The sequence below is a fragment of the Sciurus vulgaris genome, assembly GCF_902686455.1.
Source record: "Sciurus vulgaris genome assembly, chromosome: 11".
NCBI classification, from domain to species: domain Eukaryota; kingdom Metazoa; phylum Chordata; class Mammalia; order Rodentia; family Sciuridae; genus Sciurus; species Sciurus vulgaris.
In genome coordinates, this window is record NC_136472.1 from 80,300,620 (window position 1) to 80,328,332 (window position 27,713).

The 27,713-nt window shown below is 39.7% G+C and overlaps 1 protein-coding gene across 2 annotated transcripts in view; it reads right to left on the reverse strand.

Moving 5' to 3' along the window:
- RAB30 (RAB30, member RAS oncogene family) overlaps window positions 1–27,713 on the reverse strand; it is an 81,115-nt gene that overhangs the window by 9,764 nt on the left and 43,638 nt on the right. For both annotated transcript variants that reach the window (XM_079105628.1, XM_079105627.1), the window contains 2 exons: window positions 4,139–4,239; window positions 213–296 (listed from right to left, as the gene is read on the reverse strand). In XM_079105628.1, coding sequence (XP_078961754.1) covers window positions 213–296; window positions 4,139–4,231 — 177 coding nt within the window. In that variant the 5' untranslated portion in view covers window positions 4,232–4,239. The remainder of the gene's footprint in view (window positions 1–212; window positions 297–4,138; window positions 4,240–27,713) is intronic.

The window sequence follows — 27,713 nt, forward strand, 5'->3', positions numbered from 1 at the left end:
TGAGCTATATCCCCAGCCCTTTTTCAAATTTGAAACAGGATTTTGCTAAGTTGCTGATCCTCCTACCTCAACCTCCCAAGTAATTAGAATTACAGGCATGTACCACCACAACTGGCTTTTGGGAGATTTAATAAATGTTATGAAAATGTGACTACACAACTTCCCCTAAGCTTAGAGCGCATAAAAGACACGTTATACATTTAACCTCTTACCTTTACTTTTTCACCATTAATCTCCACTGTCTTAATCATAAAATCAACTCCAATTGTGGCTCCTTGACCTGGGGGGAAAAGACCCTAAGGAACAAACAATGGAAAAAATTATGCCCATCCTTCAGGTAAATGAGATACTTCCCACATTTCCCATTACTAATTAATACCAGGCCCTTTCTTTGGCTGAGCTAATTGGTAGAAAAAAGAACACTGACTGGTCTCATGGAAGCCCAGTTTAATTTAACATTGTATGTATGTTTTAAGGGGAAGGAGGGGGAAGTGGGAGAGAGAAATCCTGACAGAAGCAGAAACAGAAGGTGGATCAAAGGGATGAGAGAGGGTGAAGGGGGAGATTCAGGAAAAAACAGTGGGGGAACCTGATTTCTAATAATATAAAAATCAGATACACAGAACCACTGGAATGAGACTAGGGAGAAATGAGTAGACACTAAAGAGGCAAAAGCAAGGAAGTTCAAAACTGGTTATCACGATCAGTCAACAAATACATGAAAAAATGTTCAACATCTCTAGCAATTAGAGAAACGCAAATTAAAACTACACTCGGGCTAGGGCTGTGGCTCAGTGGCAGAGCATTTGCCTAGCATATGTAAGACACTGGATTTGATCCTTAACACCACATAAAAATAAACAAAATAAAGGCATTCTTTCCATCTACAACTATAGAACAATTTTTTAAAAAACACCACACTGAGGTTTCACCTCACTCCAATCAGAATGGCAGTTACCAAGAACACAAGTAACAATAAATGTTGGCGAGGATGTGGGGAAAACGTACACTCATACATTGCTGGTGGAACTGCAAACTGGTGCAATACTCTGAAAAGCAGTGTGGAGATTCCTCCAAAAACTTGGAATGGAACCACCATTTAATCCAGTTATTCCACTCCTCAGTATATACCCAAAGGACTTAAGACAGCATACTGCAGTATAGCAATGCAGTCACATAAATGTTCATAGTAGCTCAATTCACAGTAGCTAAGCTATGAAACCAACCTATATACCCTTCAACAGATCAATGGATAAAGAAAATGTGGTGTATATACACACACTGAAATATTACTTGGCCATAAAGAAGAATGAAATTATGGCAAATAGATGGAACTGGAGACTATCATCCTAAGTGAAATAAGCTAATCCCAAAAACCCAAAGGCCAAATGTTCTCGCTGATATGCAGACGCTTATACACAATAATGGGGAGAGGGAAGAGAGGAATAGAAGTTTATTGTATTAGACAAAGGGGAATGAAGGGAAGCGGGGATAGGAATAGGGAAAAAGGTAGAATGAATCAGACATAACTTTCCTATGTACATATATGAATACATAACCAGCAACTTCACATCATCTACATCCACAAGAATGGAAAGTTATACTCCATATATGTATAATATGTCAAAATATACTCTACTCTTATGTATATCTGAAAAGAACAAATTACAAAAAAAGAACAACTGGTTATCATGTCCACACCCTGAACAGAGACTGTCATGGGGGTGGACAACCAAGATGAAAAAGAACTTAGCATAAGAAACCCTAAAGAGACAGTGGCACTTCCTTGAGGTTTCCTCTAACCTGAGAGTGATCACTACCTTCTGCAGTACAGTGTACCAAACATAATTACATGAACTTGGGGCCAATGACACCAGAAAGACACCTAAAAATTTTGAGTAGAAACCATTAAACCAGTAGGTAGCAGATTTAGGATCTCTAGGTGACCTCAGACCAACCACCCTCTCTTTCTGGGCCTTGAATCTGATGAACTTTACTTAAAAATGGAAATATAGCCATTTCCAAAGGATAGGATATTAGCAAAATTACATGCATAATATGATTTACTATTGTATAACATTTCCTGTAAGCTTAGGGAGGAAGTTGTGGGTAGCAAGGAATTCTATCAGGAAAGAGCTCTACACCAAGTCTCTCTCCCCTTTTCATCCATATTCCAGAATTTCCAGAAATTAAAGCAAAATGGACTTTACTAGCTCTGACATCTAAGGTTAGGGCATCTGTAGTTAAGTCCATTTCCTAACCAGAGCTCCTTAATTAAAGTTTGAACTTAAAAGGCTGAGCTTCAAACCAAAAGAAATGTTCATTGCGTTTCAGCAAAAGATGGAAATATAAACATTCATAACTTTACTTACAAATATTGAATCAATTTTCTTCTATTTTGGCTTGGCTCAGATACAAGGCTGTCAAGCTTCAAGTTTATAGCTCCAGCTGTTTTGCAGCCTAACAAATGCCAAAATAATAAAACAAATCCTTCCCAATGTTTTCCCCACCATTTTGTTTCCTAACCCTTCATGCCTCAAAAACAGCTGAATCCAATTCATTTTAACTGCTTACTAAATAACAAACAAACAAGCCTGTCTATGAAATATGAACTTTGGGGGTTGTTGAGGGACTGGGGAGGATAATAAGTAGACAGAAAAGAAAAATAAGAAAAATGTGCTTGGTGGTAAAAATTATTGTTCAAGAAGGAAAACATTTTCACCTTCAATGATAGGGTTTGTGTTTTTAAAACAGAATGATCTCAGAGGTTAGAATCTTCAGAACATAGAAATTATCAAACTGAGCACTAGGAGACCCAGATTCTAATCCCATTCTTGTCACTAGCATGATGTGAGTTCATAAGCATGTCATTCAGTCCCTCTAGTTTTATGATTTTCATCTATAAAATGAGAGAACTAGAGTGATTCTCTGACCTTTCAGTAATGAAACAGGTCAAGGGAACTTTCGATAAAGGGGCTGAAAATTTATCTGTATCTTTGTAGTTCCACAGTTTTGTCCTTCTGTTAAAAGCAGAAAAGATTACTAATGTTAGATAGATACCAGTTGGAGTTTCACTGTATCTCCAGGGTGGTTAACTGAGCCCCAGATGCCTGTTAGCTTTTTGCTTTTGATTTCACCAGGCCAAGGCTTAGTAAAAAGCATTGAGTTATTTTCTGTGTTCTCTTATCATGGGAAAAACCCTGACATTTCCAAAGTGACTTGAGCCATAAAGCTGTTTGTGTTATCCAATCTGCCTCTCCAGTTTTCCACAGACTGTCAGAGCTGAAAGGGGCCTTGGATTCATTAGGCCCCACATGTATAGCTGGGAGCCCTGGCAAGGGGAGGAAACACCTAGGCTCTCAGAGCAAGCCTGGGGCAGAACTAGGTCAAGGACCTGTGTCTTGACTGGAGCCAGCACCCTTTCCATGGCACCAGGTTGCCCCACACCTTAGAAGAGCTAGTCTTAACTTTCCCAATGAGCACTTTAGGAAAACACAAGCTGAATGCATTATAGCCCCAAAAAGGCATCATTCTACTTTTCACAGGAAAACACAGAAAATGGCCAACTTCAGAATGATTTCTGATTTCCAAATTTAAAACAGGATGTAATCTTAGCCAGTGAGTCTCAAGAGGGCAGCCCCAAAGGAAACTTGTACTTAGGTCCTATGATAAGGATTCAAACCAGGAAGGACATTCAGTTCAGAGAGTTCTTCACTGTTCTTATCTCATTCCCATTTATGAGGTTTAGAAAAATCAGCATATTTGGTTCTAAACCAAAATGATTCACTCAGTTTCTTGGGAGGAAATGGGGAGGCACAGGCAGGGAGTTTGAGGTTTAATTTGCATTAATTTGTTTCCACCTTTGAATTATTAACTAATCTATTTTTATCTAATTTTTGATACTTCGTACTGAAATCAAAACCACTTGTTCCTTTGATAAATGGAAGAAGAAGTGTGGGAGGGCTCCCTTGAGGGGGTCTAGAAAAAGCCTAGGTTACAAAGCTGATGGCACTTTCAAAGGGTGTGTTAAGAATGCACAGCCAAGAGGCTGGCACTGGGACCAAGCACCCACCCCATAAGACTCCTCTAATGTAGGCAAGACTGACAAAACCCACCATGGGCCTCTGAGTGCCCTTACCTGAGTGAACCGTCGGACTAGGCACGTCTTCCCCACACCAGCGTTGCCAATTAAAACAATTTTGAACAGGAAATCATAATCTTCCATACTCATTTACACAGCTGCAAGGCAAACACAGGCAAGAGTGAGAGCAGCCCAGAGAACTCAAGCTGCACCAGCCCCATCTCCTCAGGAACAAGAGACTGGACTCATTTGAAGAGCAATTTAATGCTCCCCTCTGGTGACCCTGCCAATGAGGGAGGAACACAGGTGTTTGGTCATAGACGGACTTCATTCCTCCCAGCTACATCATGCCACAGAAAGTAAATGACACAGATGTCCTTTCACCTGGTAACCTTTATTCCTCCAAGCAGTCAGTCACAAATCCTCAGATGATAAGATCCATTTTCATTCATTATAAGAAAAACATCATGGGTTGGGGCCGTAGCTCAGTAGCAGACCACTTACCTAGCATGTGGGAGTCCCTGGGTTCAATCCTTAGCACCACATAAAAATAAATAAATAAATAAAATAAAGGCATACTGTCCACCTACAACGGAAGGAAGGAAGGAAGGAAGGAAGGAAGGAAGGAAGGGAGGGAGGGAGGGAGGGGAAGGAAGGAAAACATCACCAGGCAAGAAGGGCAGAGAAAGAGGGTCAAGAGAGAGCCCATCCAGAGCTTAAGGATGTTTATGGGCTGTGCATGGCTCTGGAAAGAAGTACTAGCAACTAGGAGACTGAAGGGAACTATGAAGGACTCTTTTGGTCTCCTTCAAGCCCTAGGGGTCTTACCAGTGGAAGTTACAGTCATCTTGTCCTACTACCCCCACCTCCTTCCTATACACGTTCTGCTAACCTCATAGATGCTACAGGGACCCTTAGGTGCCTATCTTTTCATTCTTCTGAGCTTTGGCATTTATCAGTTTCCTCTGCCTGGGATGTCCTCCCTCCAACATTATGAAGCCCTTCAAGGCCCAATGCAAACAGCTATTTCTTTCTGAATCTTTCACTAATCTTACTTAAGGCAAATCACTTCTACCATTCCTCTGTCCTAAAACTTCACTTCCTATGTAGTTATTCAAATATCTGCCTCATCCTTGAGGGAGATGATTATGTCTTTCAACTCCATGTTCCCACCCTCTGGGACAGAGTTACCCTTAGTAACTATGGAGTATGTCTACTCCATAGAAGGAAAGAATTAATGGGCATATTGCTTAAGTATAGGTCTTAGTTTCTCCAAATATGCTGAAAAGAATACGATAAGCTGTCTACTTTAGAGGACTTTTTTTTTTTTTTTTTTTGAAGATTTTAAAAACAACCTCTCATGGAGCCTTGGTACCCTTTCCTGGCGAAAGCAAGTTACCTATTGAGTGTTACTAACTGTATTCTATCACCTGGAAGGCGAGCCAGTGTGTGCCCTCAAAACCCACTAAGCATAGTTAACAACAAAAAAGTTAAATATGTCATAGGTAGAATGGACCCTGTAGACTCTAGAGGGAGAGGAAAAGGACAGGGTGCTTGAGAGTTAGAGAAGCCTGAAGGTCACTCCTACCAGCAGAAGTGAAGCTCAAATGGCTGCAGGCAGAAAGAAGAGCCCCATGGATTAAACCTATCAAATAGCTAGGGGATTAAATCCCCCACATACAAACATGCTATCCATGTGGACTTCGACTTGCTCTGGGTAAGATGACTGGCAACCAAGCCAACACCTAGGTTCTCAGTTCACTATGACTGTGGAGGAAAACATTTCTTTGTGTAAGAATCTGGGTCCATAAGCAGTGGTTGTGTTGTCCATATGTCTGGCACTATGTGGCCCTTTATGTATATTTCCATTTGTTTCTGCAAGTCCATAGGCTGAATTCTCAGGTAATATACAGTATTCAGATATATTACATGAGCAGGTAATATACAAGTATTCAGATATATTACATGAGCAAACAGAATAAAGAAAACTAAAGGTGGCCTAAAATCATATAACAGCCAGACTTCAAGTTCCAAGGGCTATGTGTCATCAAAAGAACTCTAACTTTGGAGCCACGAGCGATCCAGGTTCAAATCCTACCTGTGCTGCCTTCTGTGCCTTTGGGCAAGTGACAGTTTTCCAGAACTTCAACCTCCCCATTAACAAAATGAAGCTAGTATTACTTATAACATAATGCTGATGCTTGAAGAAATGAATGGAAACCTCAAGAACAGGACCTGGCCCTTAGTCATCCAAACTCCTTCATATGACTCACAAGTTTTCCATCGGCTGATTTCCACCTTCATTGCTGGCCTCATCTCTCACTACCCTCCTTATAACCCACACTTGGGCTCACTGGATTTCTTCTCTTCCTTAAACACTGTGGGATTGCTTTTCTCTTCAGACCTTCACACATATATCTTTCTGCCCAGAACACATGACCTAACCCCCACATACACTCACCCAGTCCAGCTAACTCTTACTTCTCCTTTAGATCTCAGCTGAAACATCCCTTTCTCTGGTTACTTCTCTAACCTGACAGAGAGCAGCTTGGGCACCCCCTGCTGAATTACACCCTCCTCATCTCCTATGGTAATACCCACCACACTTTACTGTAACTACCTGTCTCATATTTCATCCCCATCCATAAGCACCTCAGCATTACTGACACACTCATGACAGTGCAGCATGAGGGTAATAAAGTGTGTAACTGAGCCCTGATCCCAACCTCTCCCCATCATTATCATCATCTCAAAAAAGTCATCTAATATCACAACAACTATGGGATGGCACTTGGCATTCCTGAATGACAGATGGGCACAGAGAAGTGAAATAAGAAGGCACTGAGGTCCAACAGGTGCTAACTAGTGGGGTTAAGATTCAAATCCAGAAACCTGGCTCTAGCACCCACATCTTTGAGCCACGAGATGGTGCCTCTCACCATACCCAGCTCACAGTAAGACCTCAAGAAAGATGTGGTGAATTGAATGAGGAAGGGCAAGCATTGTTATAAATATGATTTCCCTTTTCTCTTCCCCTCTAGCTTCATACTCACCACATTAAAGTAGTTCAAATAAGAAACTAAGTCAAACTCCTGATAAATTTCAGGGATGTGATATGTCAGTTAAAACTCACTGTTAAAAGTGAAAAGAAAAGAAAACTCAAGGATATGCAAGGTTAGCAGGAAGATCCAAAGCTGTGTGGACCAGGATTCACTGCTCTCATAAGCCAATGAGAAACAGGAAACACAGGACTGGGCTGCATTCTTCTCCTGTGATTAGCTTATTTGACACACATTTATTTTTCCATCTTTGCCTGATGTCAAAGGAACAAAGTAAGAAATCCAGAGAATTCCAAAAATAAAGAACTCAGAAACAGTGCTCCGAAAAGAAAGTTATCAGTGCCCAAATTATGTATCCTTATGAAGAGAAGAAAGAGGGGCTCTGTCAATGCTGTGTCACGTGGTTACCATCTGGAGCAAGCCACAGAAAAAAGACACTTCCCCTTTCTGTAAGAAACTTACTTTCATGCTTTGTCGAATAAGTTTCAGTTTGGGTTTTTTTTGTTCTTGTTGTTTTTGGAGCTGGGGACTGAACCCAGAGGATCATGCATGCTAATCATGTACTCTACCACTGAGCTATACTCCTAGCCCCAAGTATTTTTTAAATGAACCTCTGGGGAAAATGAGTTGGTCAGTTTAAAACTGCAGGCTTTCTGCAGCTTAAGGCTGGACTATAAACTCAAGATTACTTGCTTTGATTAATGTTCTGTTTCTAATAGAAAACACATGACTGAATGAAAGGGTTCACAGATTTTTTGGAAAAACCGTGCTTTGAGTAAGCCCTTCTGTTTGGTCCATAACATAACAGCCCAGGCATCACCAATCACATTGTGATGAGAAAGTATTCAAGGGGTGGGGAGAGACCCATTCAGAAGAAAATCAGTTACAACCAACCCTAAACTGACAAAAATCACACCTTGTCTCATTTAGACATTCCAAGTGCAGGCAGAAAGAAGAGCCCCAAAGTGAGTTGGATGAAGCACATTAGAAGCTGGTCTTCTGGGGCTGGGGAGATAGCTCAGCTAGTAGAGTGCTTGCCTCCTAATCACAAGGCCCTGAGTTCGATCCCCAGTACCACAAAAAAAAAAAAAATAAACACTTTAAGCTGGTCTTCTGCCACGCACTGTTCTGGGTATTTCCCATTCTGTTACTGTCAATAATAGCAATAATAATAGCTTACACTTATTCAAAGCTTATTATGTACCAGGTACTCTGTCACATATATTTACATATTTAATCCTCACAACCCTATGATGTAGGTACTCTTTTATTATCATCACTAACTTACTAAAGAGAAAACTTGTGTTTCCTCTGCTGTTATCCTAGAGACACATAGTTAATTAGTGTTAGGACAGATACAAACCCAAGTCCAATGGACTCCAGGCTTTACTGCTTCTCCAACAGATTGCTGCTGTCTCCTGTCTTGTGACTGACAACATCACTGTATTTGTTACTAGGGCTGGAGTCTCAGTTGAATGGATTCCCAGGTTCCTTCAAATTGCAGTATTCTAGAAACCCCAGCTCTGAAGGCATCACCCACATTGATGGGGCCACACACTGGTTTTAGATCATAAGCTGCTCCTCACTGTGCCCCCACATCCAGGTCTCTCATAGGAACTAGACTTAGACTTCCCTTGAATGCCACTCCCACGATTTAGCCACCATTCATCCATGTAACTAGAGGAATAAACAGGAGCACTGCTCAGATGAACAGGTAAAATCTCAAATATAATCACCATCATAGTTCTAAATAAATGGATATATGTATAAGATTCAAAAAGGAAAAAAAAATGAAGGAAAGAAAAAAATCAACTTCAAAAAGATAATAGGAAAAAGCCAGGCGTGGTGGCGCATGCCTGTGATCCCAGTGGCTTGGGAGGCAGATGCAGGAGGATCATGAGTTCAATGTCAGCCTCAGCAACAGTGAGGTGCTAAGCAACTCAGTGAGACCCTTTCTCTAAATTAAAAAACACAGACACACACAAAAAAGGGCTGGGGATTGTGACAGTGGTTGAGTACCCCTGAGTTCAATTCCTGGTACCAAAAAAAAAAAAAAGATAACAGGAAATGAAAACTAGTATGAAAAGCTTAAAAGAAAACCATTCTAAGCAACGTAAATTTGGTAACATAAACCAAATTTTAAAAGTGGGCTTAAGAAAACAACTGCATTCACTGTTGCACATCTGTGTATTTCCCCCCTTGTCCTCTGGGACTCAGCATAACAAGGTCAGCACCAGGTCCTCTCCTTCCACCTCTAACCCCAGACTCTAACCCACAATGTTTTGGGGACACTTGTCCCTGTTCAAAAACCATGTGTCTCAGGCAGGTTCTTTTCCCCTCCCAGGGCCTCAACTTGGTCTATAAATGGAGGTTGTTGGTGAACAGGTACCATGGGCCCTTCCCATGACAGCATGTGGCACTGTTCTCACACACCACTGAGCTGCAGTGAGGAAACCAGGAGGCCTGCATCTGCTGGAAAGAAGAATGAAGTTTCCTTAGCCATAAAATGGGGGCAATAAACATTAGAACCTGTATTACTGAGTTGAGAGGAAAATAAGATAATATTTTAAAAATTTTTAATTCTTCTGTCAAGTCATTTTTACCAACTGCAGAAAATACAGACAAACACAAAGAAAAAGAAAGCCATTTGTAACCTTTCCCTACCCATAACTCCTCCTGGTGTAATTACAATTAACATTTTGTTGTACATCCTTCTAGTCTATTTACATACACTTATGTCTATATATATTTTATTATAAAGGTTTGGATTTAAAAAACAAAACCAGCATTATAGCACCATCTAAATTTTTTTTATTGTTTACAGTGGTGTTTTCCAAAACCCCAAACAGAACGTAGAGTCTACAAAATAAAACTCATTACCAGACAATTCATCATTCATTCAACATTTGCTTCTACCATAACTACTCAAGGAGGGTTTGAGGAGGATGACTTCACAGTGACATAACTTTGAGAAATGCTAAATACTATAATCCAATCCTGGAGATTTAAAATGTTCTGAATCCCAATAAGAATAAGTTATACTCCATTATATATTCAAAATACACTCTACTATCATGTATATCTAAAAAGAATTTTTTTAAAAACAAATTTTCAACAAAAAATAAAATGTGAAAATTCCCGTGGTAAAGGAAACTGGCTAGCTTTGTTTAGTCCAGAATTTATCCAACATGATTTTAGCTGAAAATTCTTTTCTCATATAACACCTTTCAATATCCCCTGCTACAGGGTTCCATGATACTTGAGTGTGGTATTTAAGAATTCTGTATTACTTAAAATACTTAAATACTTAAAATTATTTAAAATCAGGGCTGCCTAGGTAGGATTGCCAAAGAAAGCTAAGATACCACTTAAGTTTCAGTTTCAGATAGCAACAAGTACATTTGAATATGTTTGTTCCAAATGTTAAATGAGATAAACAAATAACTTTTTAAGATATAAGTGTAGCCAGGCATGGTGGTGCACACCTATAATCCCAACGGCTTGAGAGGTTGAGGCAGGAGGATCACAAGTTCAAAACCAGCCTCAGCAATTTAGTGAGGCCCTAAGCAACTCGGCAAGACCCTGTCTCTAAATAAAATATTTAAAAGGGCTGGAGATGTGGCTCAGTGGTTAAGAGCCCCTAGGTTCAATTCCTGGTACAAAAAAAAAAAGATGTTGTTTATTTGAAATTCAAAATTGACTAGGCAGTCTGTATTTTATTTACAACCCTACCCAGGGAAATTGAGTAGCCAGGTCATAGCAGAAACAGAGGCCATAAATACACACCACTCCCACTCAGAACTGTGAAGAAAGATGGGCAGCACATGAGAAACAAGGTATCTCCACCAATCCAAAAGAGAAGCAAACAGGAATAACAAAGGACAATAAGCAAAATTTCTAGAAGGCATTACTAGGCTGGGTTTCTTTAGAAGCAGCCAGACTCCAGGGTCTGGGTTTAGACCAGTATACGGGGTCTCTGGGTAAGATGCTTCCTCCTTGACAATTCTAGAGCACTCTGACCTTCCTCAGACTACATTCAGCCTGTGTGTCTGCCTGGTTAAGGGGACTGTCCTCTGCATGTCTATCCTCCCCTTACTGTCCTTAACCTTCTACTCATCTTAAAGATAAGGACTGTACTCCAACAAGACAATCATCTCTGCGTACCCCATTGCTGTCTTCAATTAGTATACATTGAATTGAAAGCCTCTGATCCATCTTTCAATCTAACAAGGTTCTGTCCCAGGAAACTCATTATTGCTTAATTGCAAGGAGGCAATTACTAACCATTACTATAATCAACAGCTGCAAGCTCACTTGCTTTACATCAGCTGCTAATTTCATGTTATTGCAAGTTAATTATTCTCCTTGGTCGTGGATGTCAAATGCCCACCTGTGCCATGGCTGCTCCTCATTCATCAGGCCATAAACTCCCAACATTTTGTTATATGACTCTTTACAGTTTACAAATGCTTTCACATGCTTGCTTTAATATGAACCTCCCAACAACTTCTTGACCTAGTTTTTATTCATTATACAGGTAAGGAAACAGGGTTTAGGTAATGAAATGTCCCACCCTAAGTTACACAGGAGTGAGTCACAAGGTGACAATCCTGACCACCCAGAACTTCTCGTTGCCAGAACACACTGCTTTCCCAGGTTCCTGGGTACTTGGACCATGATTTGAACATACAGAGTGCCAAGAACAGTGCTAAATCTTTTTCATACATCATCTTATGTAATCTTTGCACTAGCCCATTAGATGGGAATTATTATTCATATTATATAAATAAATTGAGGTGCAAAGAGGTTGATTTATTCAGAATCATACAGCTAATAAGTAAAAAGTGCCTTGCCTTGATTCAAAATCTTTAAAAAATGAAAGCATGAAAATACTAGAATATTATGTGTGTGCACAAAATCTTAAAGTGTGGAATTATTCAAAATCAAGTCTAAATCGCAAAACAAAATGATTAATTTTACTAATTTTAAAAAATTTTGCAAAACAGTAAAAATGAACTGACTGCAATATCTGTAATACACATGTATTGAGCCTCATTCCATTAATTGCATAAAGAATTCCTGTAAATAAAAAATCAATAACCCAATAGAAAAATGGGCTAAGGACATGAGTAGAGAGTTCACAAAAAAGGAAATAAAATAGCACTTTAAAAAAAAAAAAAAAAGATCAGCCTCACTCATCAGTAAGTGCAAACTAATTTTGGAGCTAAAATTATAATTAAAACAATCAATTTATAATGAAAGGTCATTTTTCATCTCAAACTGGCAGACTTCATTCTATAATGGAATACAGAGAAATGAGGCATTTGTGTACTACTGGTGGAAGACAACTTAAATATGGTGTAACAAACCCTTGCTCCAGCAACAGCATTCTAGGAATCCAGTATACATCCATACTCATTGACACATTGATACTCATGCCTACATATGAACAAAGGAACATGTAATAAGATGTTCACTATGGCTGTACTGCATTTCTAATAACAGTTATAAAAACAACCTAGAAGTCCCTCAGCAGAAAAAAAAACTGGATCATGGTAACTATAGATGGCAACTGTATGTCAGTGGGCCACACAGCCTGCTTTGGATGTATGCAAGGTGTATTAAGTGAAAGAAACAAGGTGTGTATAACATGGAAAAAAGATAAGGACATACAATTCTATATCTGTTGATTTATAAGATATTTTTGGAATGAAACAAAAGAAACTGGCAACAGTGGTTTCCCCTGGGAAGGCTGTAAGAGTTAGGTTTTTCTAGGAAAAAACAACCTCCAACTCTTGAATTATACTCTACCCTTTCATTCAGTCTCCTGTAATGCTTGAAAGGCAAGACAGTTTTCCTAATATAGTAAGAGAGGCCCTTAAAAAAATCTGTTTGGGGTTCTCTATTTCTGTCTTTCTCTTTGTCTGCCCTCTTGGGTCCCAGATCCAAGGAAGAAATGCTTCACCAAAACTCTGGAGTTGCCTTTTCTAGTTCATTGTGTATATCATTGTTTTCTCTGTTAAAGCATGTCTCAGTTCAGCAACACCCTAAAAGGAAGATGCATTCTTTGAGAAAAACATCCCTCAAAACCAAGTATCCATCATATAAAAACCAAAACCAATGGATCAAACAGTAGTTTGTGACATTAATAAAAAAAAAAATACATTTGTACATCTTGGAAATTGCTCTCACTGCACTTGACACAAAATCTTCCTGAGTAAACATGAGGAGTCCATCTTTTTCTCCCATTTTACAGAGATGGCATTTGAAACCAAGAAAGTAACTTGCCTAGACCAGTGGCAATAAGCAATGAACTACATGGTCCCCTGACTCCAAAGCAGGGCTGCTGCCAGGACAAACAAGGTCTGCAAACAAAAATCCCTACTGGGAAAGACCACAGGCATAACTACCGTGGGTGGTTGGCATGGATTCATGCCATGATTAGGGGTGGAATAAGGACAAGGGAGTTCAAAAGCAGGCCTTACAATATTTTTAAGATGTGCAAAGAAATAAAAATGAAAAAAAAAAAAGCAGATCTCTATAATATTATTTTCAAAAATTAAGACAATAAAATATTTTATTTTATTCTTGGTATATATTATCTTTAATATTCTCATATTTCCTATAAATACAAAATAGATTTGGGATTCCAAACATGAAAGAAAGAAGAAAATTAACCTACAAAATAGCATTTCATTAGAATTAACCAAAGCAAACATCTGAATTATCTTTCAGTGTTTTCACTTGTTATAATGAAAACTACACAGATTTGGTTTTCCATAGACAGGTGGGAGGGGAAGGAGGGGTCACTGCTTAGAACCCACTTGGGCTCCCACTCAGTTCCCTGGGTGGAACCAATTTGTTTTGCATGATAGCACCTGGGAGCAGGTGCTTGTCAGAGAGACTTGCATGCACCTGAAAATACTGGCATTTTGTTTCCTGGGAGAAGAAAAAGGATACCCTTCCCACTCACTAATCCCTCTCCAAGTTGGGGAGTTTCTGTCTGCAAAACACATTTGTTGAACAGATCTAAAAATGGTACTTCCAAATCTAACCTGCTGTTTCCATCTTTTGCACAAGCAAGCAAGGTTCCCTCTGTGGTCCTCCTTCAACAATAAACAATACCACTGCAAAGAGCTCTGGGGGTTTTGCCCCACTGCCCTCCCATTTGTGTTTTCTAAATCAGGGCCTGTGTCTAATCTTTCTTCTGCAGAAGCTTTTCTGTGCCTGTTTGGCTGGACCGGAAGGGTCCCCTTATCAGCTTCCTCAGTCTCCTCCCTCAGGCTGTGCACACAATGCAGCCAGGCCAGGGCCAAGGCCCAGAACTGGACTCAAGCATTTCCCCTGATAGTCCTCCGCCCCAGCAACCAGAGGCCTACCAAGGACAGAAGTGTCTCCTCCACAGCAAGAAGACTGTCAAGTAAGACTGGACACTTCCCTCCTCTGTTCAAATACATTCCCTCCTCACGGGAAGCAGGAGAAAAAATAAAAGCAACCTAAGTGTCTACATGATCTGACACCCAAGTGGATGAAGATAAAATACAGAAATTCTCCCAAGTTTGTGACAGTTCCTTTGGCATGCAAAAAAAAAAAAAAAAAAAAAAACTATCTCTCTAAAGTCCAGACACTTTACACACACTGGCTCATTTCATCCTTAAAACAGTCCTGATAGGCAGGGTTCCGTAGGTACTGTCACTATAAGTAAGTTTTTACATCTACAGAGCACTTCTAGTTTGCTAGGTGCTTTCCTGTGCATTATCTTGTCTGTATCCTGGCAAATTCCTGTGGAGAAGACATGATACAAATTCTTCCTCAAGGTGGCCTGCAATACACATACACATACACACACACACACACACACACACAGCACATGCCCTAAGCCACCTGCTTCCAAGGCCTGCAGATTTTTTGTCAGAAATGTTGCTTGAATGCCCTATGGCACCACCCTGGTTCCTGCTGCACCAACATGGCTCAGGCCTGGTTAAAGACTTCTAAACCAGGTTCTCTGTGGCCAAATGTTTTCCCAAAAGTGCCTACCAATTCTCAGTCTTGAGAATGAAGTTTAATAAATTCCTTAGGTTAATATGATAAGGCCTTTTATAATCTGACACAATTTAACTCTCTCCAATCCCCATGTCCTTTCTATGTAATAGAAAAATCTATTACATAGATTTTTCTCTTTTCTCCAAATACTCCATGTCCTTTCTGGCTTTCATAGCTCTGCTCATGCTCTTCCCCTCCCTACCTACCTTTTCTCCTGTTGAAGAATTCCATCTTCCCTTTTAAGAAGCTCAGATGCCCCCTCCTCTGTAATTTTTTTTCCAAATCCTACATGCAGAATGAATGTCTTCTGTTTCCAACTACCCTCTGTAAATAAAATAACCCCAGCACCCATCACACTGTATTGTAGTTATCCATCTTCTTTCAACCCCAAATTCCTCAAACTAGAATCCAACAAGTTTTTATTGAAGAAATAAGTTAAAATGGGGAAATGTTTAAGCAAAAATAAGAAATGTTTTTCAAAGAGTTCTTGATTTCAAAAAGTCTAAGAAATCCAGAATTCAGGTAAACATGTGCAGGCCAAAATTTAAGGACGAGGTAGAAAATACAGATGGGTTAAATTCACCAACAGATGGAATCTGAGAGGGATCCGCAATAAAAATAAATAAACTTTAGGATTTTTATCCTACGAACAACATGACCAGGGACCAAAAAAAGCAGAGGTCCAAACCTCATTTAAGATAAATAAATGATAAATGGCCACTAGGGTTAACCTAGTGAAGGCAGGAATGACATTAACAAGTGAAACATAAAGAGCACAACTTACCTCAATGGCAAGCTTTTAAAATTCATCAGAAGCCTGACCAAGTGGGTTGGGGGTGTGGCTCAGTGGTAGAGTGTTTGCCTAGCATGCACAAAGTCCTAGGTTCAATCCCCAATACCACATAAATAAATACATAATCCCGGGGCAATTCTTGAAGAAAAAATTTAAAAACCTTAACAAAGTCCATATCCTGTGACCCAGCAATTCTGCTTCCAGGAATTTTCCCAAAAATGATTCCAAAATGTACATAAGGATTTACTCACAAAAAAGTTCATTCTGATAAATCTCAGACTAGACCCCCAAGGAGGAGGAAGGAATAAAGCCTCCATCTAAATGTAGAGAAGCGATTATGCCTTTCACTGAGTCATGTGATGTAACATCATGAAATACATGCTTGGAAGAAATACATTTTTAAAATCCTTACCTCTGGATGGTGGGGTTGTGAATAGCTTATTGTCTCACTTATATATTTCTATATTTTCTAAATTTTCAACAGCATGAATTATTCATTAAACTTCATTTATTAGAAATAAAGCGCATTATTAAAATATCATAGGGACTCAACAGCAGTGAAAGAAACATAGGGCAGATAAACAGGTACCATGCTAGTGACCATCAACATTCAAACAGCTCTTCCAAAATCCATAACTGGGTTCAGACTTTTCATACAGTGAATTCACTGCTGAGAAGTCACTTGAAAGAAAGAAATGAAGGAACTCAAAATGCTAAATGAACAAAAAGTCTTATTACATCTTATCTAAAAGAGTTAAAGAATTGAAAGCAATTCCAATGTCTAAAGAAGGAAAGGAGAGTTCAGCATGGAATATACACACCATGGAATGCAGGGCAGCCATCAGAAATGCCAATTATGACAACTATGCAGAACTATGAAATAATGTTGATAATAGGTTGTAAAATGAAAAGAATACACAAAACTGCATTTGTTAGGGCTGCAGCTATGGAAAATCAGCATGTATATGAACAAGGGAATTTCAATAGTAAAAACATATGCTGTGTTAGGATTATGGGATTCCAGGGAGCTTTTTATGTTTTAAGTTTTGTCCTACATTTTCTTTAACAAATGTTTAACATTTTGAATGTACCACACTTTTTTTTTTTTTTTTTTAATTTGGAAAGAGGAAAATAGATTTCCAGTAGGAACACAATCACTGTCAACATTTTGATGTGTTCCTCCCAATGTCTTTTTCCTATGTACTGGGTGGTCTGGCTTCATTTTTATCATCATTGTAATTATATCAACATTTTTTAAAGTTGTTTCACAATCATTTCTATCTTTTAAAACGACGGAACTTGGCCTGAGGATGTAGCTGAGTGTACAGCACTTGCCTAGCATGCACAGGGCCCTGCGTTCAATCTCCAGCACCTGCAAACAAAACGAAACAACTGTAGAACTTAACATCAGCCCTATATGAGGAAACAGTGGTGGTTTGTTTTCAGGGCTATCAAAAGAACTCACATAATGTCTCTTTTTAAGCAAAGAACAATAATATGCTATCATGATCAAAGTTCCTAACATTATAGATGATCCTTAGGTTTTATCAGTAGGCATAAGCCAAGCCCTTGGAGAGTACCTTGTCATTAAAGTTGATGTAGCTGGAAATCAGAAGGATTTTTACTAGACATTGTGGTCCTGCAATATGTACAATCAGAAAAATGAGAGATTATACTCTATTTATGTATGATCTATCAAAATGTATAAATGCATTCTACTGCCATGTACAATTAATTAGAACAAATAGAATAATTTTTAAAAAGAAAACAGAAAGATAAAATGATGCAATGAGTTTTCAGATCAGAAAAATGTTAAAGGGAACAAATCCAACTGGTCATTAGTCCAGAATATTCAACCTCCTTTCCATCTCTCATGTTCACTGCTCTGGTTCACCTGCCCCAGCCTTCCCTGAGGTCAAACTCTCATAGCAGGCAGTAGCTGCTATGCTCAGCCTGCTTCCCTTGCCTCTTCAGGCTCCCTGCTGGCAGTCCTTCCTCCACGCTGTGGCCCAGTACACTGCAGATCACCACACACAGACCTAAGCTGCATCTGTGCCACCATGGACTCCTAGAGAAACAAGGGTCAGGGAAAGGAGGGGGAACACTACCTCAGCAATGCACAGACTCTGCTGCCTGTGAAATGAATGTGGCCTGGAGAAAGTGAGGACAAGCTGAGTAATGCCTCCAAGGAGGGGCTCCGTGGCTGCAGAAATGTGAATCTGTAGTGCTTTCAAACAACAGGGCCCCTCAACACAAACCAACTATTCATCTATTACGTGCCTGTCTGCCAAGGACTCTGCCTTCTGTTCCTAGAACAGAGGAAAAGCTGTTGTGTTGGACCAGCTATGACACGGTATGCCTCCACTAAGGGAGCAAACCTCCTTAGAAGTCCAAGAGTAATGGAACTTGACGTTTGTTGCTTTAGATGCTTTTAATGTGACTCCACTGCAACTTTTGGAAGAACAAATCTGATCATGTCATTCCCACACTTAAATCTGTTCAGTGGCTCCCAGCTGCTTCCACACTCATCTGTAAGAGGAAGCACAGTGCCCTGGTTCAGACAGTGAACTTTGGAGTTAAACTGTCTGAGTCAGAATCCTACCTCTGCCCTTTATGAACTGGGTGAGACCTTGGGCAAGTGTTATCCTCTTGGAGCCTACCTTTCTTTATTTCCAAACAGAGATTTTAACCGTATATACCTCATAGGGTGGATATGTGGATTAAAGGAATACAATGAAGCACAAAAAAAAAGGAGAGCCAGGCATACAAGAAGCACTCAGTGTTAGATGCTGCTGCTGTGATTGTTACTGTTAGAGAAAGTTCAAATCCCCTGGCAGGGCACATCAAGCACCTGTGACCAGGCCCTTGCATCCTCTCCAGTTTTGCTTCTCATGACATTGTGCCAACATCTCAGTTGAGATCACAGGCTGTGTCAAACTCCAGAGGGAAGACCAAGACAGGTTGGTCCCATCATACATTTACTCACAGGGCTCTCCCTGACTGGTGTGCAGTGGGTCTCTGAAGACTCTCGCTATATGAGTCAGTCACTCCCCACTTTGTGCCTCTTATGTTCCTCAGGGGACTCTTCATAGAAGCTTTATTATGCTCCTTGGTTTATGTATCCTGTTTCCTCCACAGGTCTTAAGGACAGAGTCCCTGTGAATTCCTGTCTGTATCTCCACTGCCTGGCACTTCAGTAGACTCTAAATAAATGTTTATTAAATAAATGCAAAAGAAAAACTGACCAATACACATAAAACTGGGGATGCTTTTCAGAGAAACTCAACACTAGGAAATCAAATCCAAAAACTGTCACCAAAGGAGAGTTAATTGGCAAAGATCATATAACCAAAGAGAAGAAAAAAGTGATAATTTCCCAAGAGAAAGCTGTCTTGTTACAATGCAGTGACTTTGTACTGGGAGAGGGGAAATCAAAGTGACATTATAAATGGTTCTAACCTAGCTGATATTGACTATTCATTAAACAGTGCTTTTTAAAATCCTTCTTTGGAAAAAAAAATCTAGAATCATAGTTGACTGGGGAAAAAGGCAAAGAGTGCTGGTTATTTAAATATAAAATACTATAGAGGACCCAGACTACAAGAAAGAAAGAGAACAAATCTTTGTTGAATGTCTACAATAGCCAGATACTTAAAAATAAATATAGTTTTTTTCTTATTAAACAATATGTGCTAGACACAGATGTATTTACTTTACATGCACTTATCGAATTAGACAATGTAATGATTTGGCTTCATTTTTATCATCATTATATCTGTATACACAACTCTGAGACATAAGAATTAGCCTCTCCATATTGCAGATGAGAAGAACATATTCAGTCATGCTATAACTTTATACTAAGCATCTACTTACTCTGTGCAAGTCACAAATCCAGGAGCAGGGACAGGATGATGAACATGCAGACAAAATCCCCCCTCCCATTCAGCATAATAAAGCAGCACTGAATGCCTCGGAAAATGAAAGCATATATAAGTGAACAAGAGAACTATCAGATAGTGACAGGTGCTGTAGAGAATGAAAATAGGACGCAGGGATTATTTTAGTCTGAGTTGTCAGAGAAGGCCTTTCTGAAGTGGCTATATTTAAGATGAGATTTGAATAAGAAAGCCACACATGCAAAGACTGGAAAAACATTTCAGGCTCAAAGATCAGCTAGTGCAAAGACCCTACAGTGAGAATGAACTTGGCAGAGTCAAAGAACCAAAAGGAGAGACCAGGCTGAGTGCATCATCAAGGAAGTGAGGGCAGAAAGACAGATGTGGGGCAGGTCACATATATCGGGGAAAGCCAGCTTGAGGAGTTTAGATTTCATTCTGAGTGCAGTAAGAAGCCATGGGGTGGTATGGGGTGGGGGGGATATTAAGAAATGTGACACAAACCAATTAACATTTAAAAAAGATTTCTCAGGTCTCTACAAAGGAGGGTGTTGTGGAATGAGTACAAGTATAAGCAAGGAGACTAGTTAGGAGGCTACTGCATGTAGTCTAGTTGAGAAACAGTGTGGCCCAGACCAGGGTGCTGGCAGTAATGAGGAGAAAAGAGAGAAATTGGAAAAAGTTTTTGAAGACAGGACAGAACTTGCTGAAGGACTGCCTGAGGATGGGGAAGAAAGAAGAAAATGAAAAGCAATGTCCCTGTGTTCTGGCTCGAGTATGTTGAGGTTGATGGCACTACTTACTGGGGTGGAATCAGAACAGAAGTCTAAAGTGGAGGCTACTTTCAAACGTCCTCTTTTGGCTGTGTGAAGCTTGAAATGCCTCCTTAGACATCTATGTGCACATGAGTCCGAGGTTCCAGAAAGGGTTTGAATCATTAGCAAATGGATGTTATTTAAGGCCACTGAATTAAGAAAGGATATCTATGGAGAGTGAATAAATAGAGGAGAGGGGCCCATTTCAGAACCTGGTGCACCCCATCTGTTAGAGGCTGAGCAGAGCCCAGAGATGTGGAGGGGACCCAGGAAAGTAGAGTGTCGCCAAAAATAGTGATCGGTTTCGTCAAATGCTGCTGAGAGGATAAGTAACAGAAATAAGTGACCTTAGATTCTACAACTGAAGGTCACTGGTTGGCACAGACAAGGACAGTCCTGATAGAATAATGGGAAATTTAAAGTCAAAGTCAAAGCTATAGGCAATTTATAAGTTTTATCAGAAAAGGAACAGAGAAAGGAGCAGCTAGTGTTAGGTAGATACAATGTCGACAGATTTTTAAATTAAAAAATGATTTTATTTGTAATATATAAGAGATGAAATCAAAAAAGATTTGTGAATTGGGGGAGTTGGTTTGTCTTGGTAAGAAATACTAGTGCACGAGTATTTGCTACCGAGGATTATCCAGTAGTGAGGGTAAATTTAATGTTGGCAGAGAGATGGGGGTATAACTACAAATTACAAAGACCTACAAGACTTAACAAAGTTAATGCCTGAGGTGTTAAGAAAAAATAAAATAAAAAACTAGTAGGCAAGTTGCTGGAATACTAATCCAGGTCTGTTGTGACTCCTAAGTGTATCCTCTTTCTGTCACATCATTAACTTTAATATATACAGCAGCATTTGCAAAAGATCCCCACTCCAGGCTCTGAAGATAATCAGAACAGAGTTGGAAGGAATCTTCAGAGAACTTGAGAGAGCCAACGCAAACACACACCCCCTTCTCACTTCTATGTGAGCAAGCTCTGTTCCTCATACAGACTTCTATTATTGCATTTTCTCTCAAATGTCACTTATGTTTGCACATCTGGCAGGGGTCCTACAGTTAGTAACTACTTAGCTGTAGGACCCTCAATGGTTGCCCTTTTTTGTTCAGAGTGGGTTTGAAGAGGGAAGGGGCACTAAGAAAAACCGAGGTGCAGTATAAATGAGAAAACTTCAGGGAATAAACTCTCCAGTACTTAATAAAGCACTAAAATGATTTTTTTAAATACCATTTATGTACTTATATTCAGCAAAGCTGAAGATGAAAATTATAGTACATGATCATTTTGCTTCTTTCCTCTGTGCCTGGCTATCTCAGGTAGTAAGTGGCTGGGAATGTCCTAGGAAGTGGCCTTTTGTCACCTCGTCCCCATGCCTCCTCTGTTCTGCCACATGGCAGCACAACCCCACCCGGCCCCCAGCCATTCTTTTCCTATCTTCCCACTGCCTGTCCTACATTGCTTCTTCCTTCAGGGCAACAGAGATACCATCCCCCCCACAACATTCTTCCTGGCTTCTCCTCTGAAAATTTATAACATGGGGTTCCAAGTATCACTTAAATTCAGCTTTTGATCATATTAGGTTATAAAACCTTTCTGGGGCTGGGGAGATAGCTCAGTAGGTAGAGTGCTTGCCTTGCAAGCACAAAGCCCTGGGTTCCATCTCCAACACCGCAAAAAAAAAAAAAAAACCTTTCTGGTTCAAATATCAGAGCAGGGGTAAGAATACTTTTCAGTAGGCAATTCAATGCAGTGTTGGCCACTATCACTTTGAGAGGTAACCTTGTAGTGGAAAGATTCAGATGGATTTGATTTGAAATTATGACTGTGTTCCATCTCTTACAAACGGAATGACCTTAGGCAAGTCACTCTCTGATCCTTGGTTCCCCCATCAAGAAAATGGGAATAACATTACCTACCTCAAGGACTACTTACTATGAGATTTAAATATTTTTGTAAATCATCTGCCACACGGTACCTAACACACTGTAAGTGCTCCATAAATATTAATTCCCTTCCTCCTAATGACTTTGTAACATGTCAGTTTTATCTCGTCAACAAGAAGTTCTTGGAGACAGATAACAATTTACATATTAAATTGTCCACATTCCCTATCACATGCTCAACACATGTCGGCACACTTCTTTTTTTGATTTCATGTAAATATGATGGTTGTAGTTATACCTCACAGCAGACCAGGATTTCCCCAATGCTGGTGCTTGGTAAATTACATAAAACTCACCCAAAGAGTTTCTTAAAAAATAAAATTGCTACTTTTTTTTTTTTTTTTTTTTTTTTTTTTTTTTGGGTGGTGCTGGGGATTGAACGCAGGGCCTTGTGCTTGCAAGGCAAGGACTATACCAACTGAGCTATATCCCCAGCCTGGAAGTCTGTTTTGTTAATCTTCAATATGTGAGAAAAGGCTTTCTATTTTTTTTTTTATTGTAAACAAATGGGATACATGTTGTTTCTCTGTTTGTACATGGCATAAAGGCATACCATTTGTGTAATCATAAATTTACATAGAGTAATGTTGTTTGATTCATTCTGTTATTTTTTCCCTTCCCCCCACCCCTCCCACCCCTCTTTACCCTCTATACAGTACTTCCTTCCTCCATACTTGCCCCCCTCCCTAACCCTAACTCTAACCCTAACACTAACCCTTCCCTCCCCCCCATTATGTGTCATCCTCCACTTATTAGCGATATCATTCGTCCTTTGGCTTTTTGAGATTGGCTTATCTCACTTAGCATGATATTCTCCAATTTCATCCATTTGCCTGCAAATGCCATAATTTTATCATTCTTTATGGCTGAATAATATTCCATTGTATATATATACCACAGTTTCTTTATCCACTCATCAATTGAAGGGCATCTAGGTTGGTTCCACAGTCTGGCTATTGTGAATTGAGCAGCTATGAACATTGATGTGGCTGTGTCTCTGTAGTGTGCTGATTTTAAGTCCTTTGGGTATAGGCCAAGGACTGGGATAGCTGGGTCAAATGGTGGGTCCATTCCAAGTTTTCTAAGGAATCTCCACACTGCTTTCCAGAGTGGCTGCACTAATTTGCAGCCCCACCAGCAATGTATGAGTGTACCTTTCTCCCCACATCCTCGCCAACACCTGTTGTTGCTCGTATTCTTGATAATCGCCATTCTAATTGGGGTGAGATGGAATCTTAGGGTGGTTTTGATTTGCATTTCTCTTCTTACTAGAGATGTTGAACATTTTTCCATATGTTTGTTGATTGCTTGTAGATCTTCTTCTGTGAAGTGTCTATTCATTTCCTTAGCCCATTTGTCGACTGGATTATTTGAATTCTTGGAGTAGAGTTTTTTGAGTTCTTTATAGATTCTGGAGATTAGTGCTCTATCTGAAGTATGATTGGCAAAGATATTCTCCCACTCTGTAGGCTCTTTCTTCGCATTGCTGATAGTTTCCTTTGCTGAGAGAAAGCTTTTTAGTTTGAATCTATCCCAGTGGTTGATTCTAGCTTTTATTTCTTGTGCTATGGGAGTCCTGTTAAGGAAGTCTGATCCTAGACCAACAAGGTGAAGATTTGGACCTACTTTTTCTTCTATAATCTGCAGGGTCTCTGGTCTGATTCCGAGGTCCTTAATCCATTTTGAGTTTAGTTTCGTGCATGGTGAGAGATAGGGGTTTAGTTTCATTCTGTTGCATATAAGGCTTTCTATTTTAATTTAGATATTTTTTATTCTCTCTCTCATTGTGCACTATTTAAACTTTTTACATGTATGCTTTATTTTTTAATTTGTAAGGGAAAAAGAAAAACCAGAATCAGAAGTGGAACCTAGACAATTGCAAAGAGGTTCTTCCATTAGTAACCAATATTCAAAAATATAAACTAAAAGCATTCCCTGGTCACAACTGGAGAAATATAGTCTTATAGTAGATGATCATTTTGATTTTTGTAACTGACACAATAATTTTGTTGTCTCAAACATTTTTATTCTTAAAGATAGAGCGATGCTGAAATGAGCATTTGGAATGAAGTGTTATAATGTCTGCAACTTACTTTCAAATGGTTCAGCATATATGAACACACACACACATATATACGTACACATATATTTGAGAAATAAGGCCAAAATGTTAAAACTCATTTAATGTAGTTGTTGAATAGTTGGATGTTCATTTTATTACTCAATTTTTCAGTATGAATGAAATTTTTTTTCATTTACTTTTTGAGGTTTAGGGGCTCAAACCCAGAGCCTCATGCATAGAAGTTAAGTGCTCTGCCACTTACCTACACCCCCAGCCCTGGAAATTTCATAATTACAAGTTGGGGGATAAATATTTTCAGGTGATCTGTAACAACCTGATTTACGAACCAGCGCTTTCACTTACAAGATTTATTCCTAGAGTTATGAAAATAAGAATTCAGATATGTATGACATTTTACAATTGCTCTAAAGTCAACAATATTTAAAGGAATCTTATGTCACTACCTCTCCATAAAACAGTCTCCCAATTAATGTTCATAAACCTATAAGAGCAGACTTAAAATGTCAGTTAATGAAAGAAGGGGGGCACATAAACACAAAGCCTGAGACTTGAACTTGACTCCTCTCTGCTTCCTAATACCTGCTGAATACTTATCAAACCAGTCCCCTCCTCCTCTCTTGTCCTGCCACAGCCCTGGGACAGACTCCATCCTATCTCACCTACAGAACTGATGAGACCTGCAGCTGATCGCCCCATCTCTGGCCCTACCTAGCTCAGATTTTTAAAGCCCCAGTAATGCTGAATTCCTTGTAGTATTTCTTACCCTTACGCTTTAGTTTTCCGTTGATGTTTGTGTTTGTTTCAGTTCCTTCTGCCCCAGTATGTTTACTCAACCTTGCTTATTCACCTCTTTCCTCCTTTCCTGGATTTGCCACCTTCTACCTCTCCCTTCCCACCTGCCACACATAGCTCTCCTATCTGATTCTCCCATAAGACCTTGAACATAGTTTCATTACTACAGTTATTCCAGTGTTCATAATTATTTATTTACAGAATTTTCTACTCTATAAAATGGGGGCTCTTTGGGAAAATGGCTGAATTTAGTTGATTGATTGATTGATTAGAGCCCCACTACTTCCTTCTACTTTGTTTTTCGATGCTCTATTTCTTCATCCATGAAATGGGAAGAATATCATCTACTTGAAGGTTAGGATTAAGTTTCACCATAGAAGGCTTACCACAGGCACACAACAGACCTTAAACACATTTGATTCACAGTCTCAGCATCTCCTGTTTTTGGTTTCCAGTTCTACCCTTCAGGAGCAGCCTCTTACATTGGTCCTACATACTCACTAGGAGCCAGCCATCTGTTCACAAGCCTGAGCTGTCAGGGTCTCAGTCTCGGGCTCCCTGACTGCCAGAGGCTCAACTCTAGGATGGCTCCACCAAGGGAACAGTGCAGGTCTGCAAAACATTTCTTGAGCACTTTTTGTGCAGGGCACAAAAGGGAGGGGGTGGGAAATAACAAAACATATCCAAGGAACTGGGGAGAGGCAGGGACGCAATTAGATGATGCAGGAAGTACAGTTCAAAGAAGGAAAAGGTTCTGTATCTCTGTAAGTAGATAGGAAAGCATTGGAGGAAGCACCACATGAATAGGACCACAAAGGATGGATTCCACCTAAAGAGCTGTTTCCCAAGTTAATCTTGATCCTCAGATAAAAAGAAAAATCAATTTAGGAAATGCTGCCTAACATCCAGTCCTCTAGGAGGTTCACAGTGCATAGTAACAAGGCTCTAGGAAGTCTTGAAGCAAGAAAACCCTATTTAACTGTGTTCATCCAATATGCCAAGTTTGACCACTACTTTCCCTATTTCTTTCCTCCTGAAGGATATGGTTAACATCTTGGGGAACATACTTGAAGAAACAACAGGTTAAGCGCTATCCTTTCAATGTTATATATTTGCATTTTTACCAGGATCTCACATGGGATAATACCTTATCATAAGACTTTTCAAGAACATAATTGGTCATTTCTAAAACTCTCCTGACATTTTGTCCAAAGGGGAAGAACAGTGTAACACACTGCAGAACTAAGTAGCTGTCTGGACAGAACACATTCTCTCTTTCTCTAGTGTGAAGCAGAGTATAGAACACGGGCCTTTCTCTTGGGGAGGGGAACAACACATGTCCACTGGGTCCATTCCTTCTTTGTTAGGATGTTTACACTCAGAGAGCTACCCTCCCTCCCTCCCTAACCTGCTGACTGGGTAAAAAACACCAGCAAAGGGGACAATTTGTATAACAAGCCGACAAGGCATATTTTGCTCTAATTTTACCAAATAGTCCTGCTTGAAAAAAGACAAGAAGGAAAGGGGCATTGTATGCTTATCTGTCTCCACCCCCAGAAGCACAATGCTCAATTATCCTTTCAGTGAGGTTACAAATGTCCACTGGCAGTGAGGCCCTGTGCTCATGACACAGTGACAAATAAGTATTCCCAAAGCCCTACTTCACAAGCCAACAGGGCAGAGAGAGGTAAAGAGACCGCAATGCAGCAAGCAGTGTGCAAGTGAACAATGCTGTAAGAGGTGAGGAGAAATGCCAAGGAGGCACAAAAGCAGGACTCCTTAACTTTGCTCGGACTTAAAGTCAGAAGAGGCATGCTGAACCCAGAAGACTTCTCCTAGTTCTTAGAAGATTAAAAGGGAGACTCCCAGGAAATACATACATACCCACATAAAATAGGGTTAGAGAGTGGAGTAGAATAGAATAGGCTAGGGCAAGAATGAAAAGATAAGTAGCCAATTTCTGGAGAAGGTGGCACATAGAACAACTGCATCTAATTTCACTTATTCCCCAAGCCACATGAAAACTCAGTGAAGTGTTTCTTTTATTCCTTACTAACAAAACCTTGCAAACACAAAGACAGATGAGAAAACAGAACCGTGTCAAATTCTGGAAGTTTGGGAAGCAGATGAACAGGTAGTAAATGACTTAAGAGATTCAAGAAATCTGTATTCTAGGACTGGGGTTGTATCTCAGTGGTA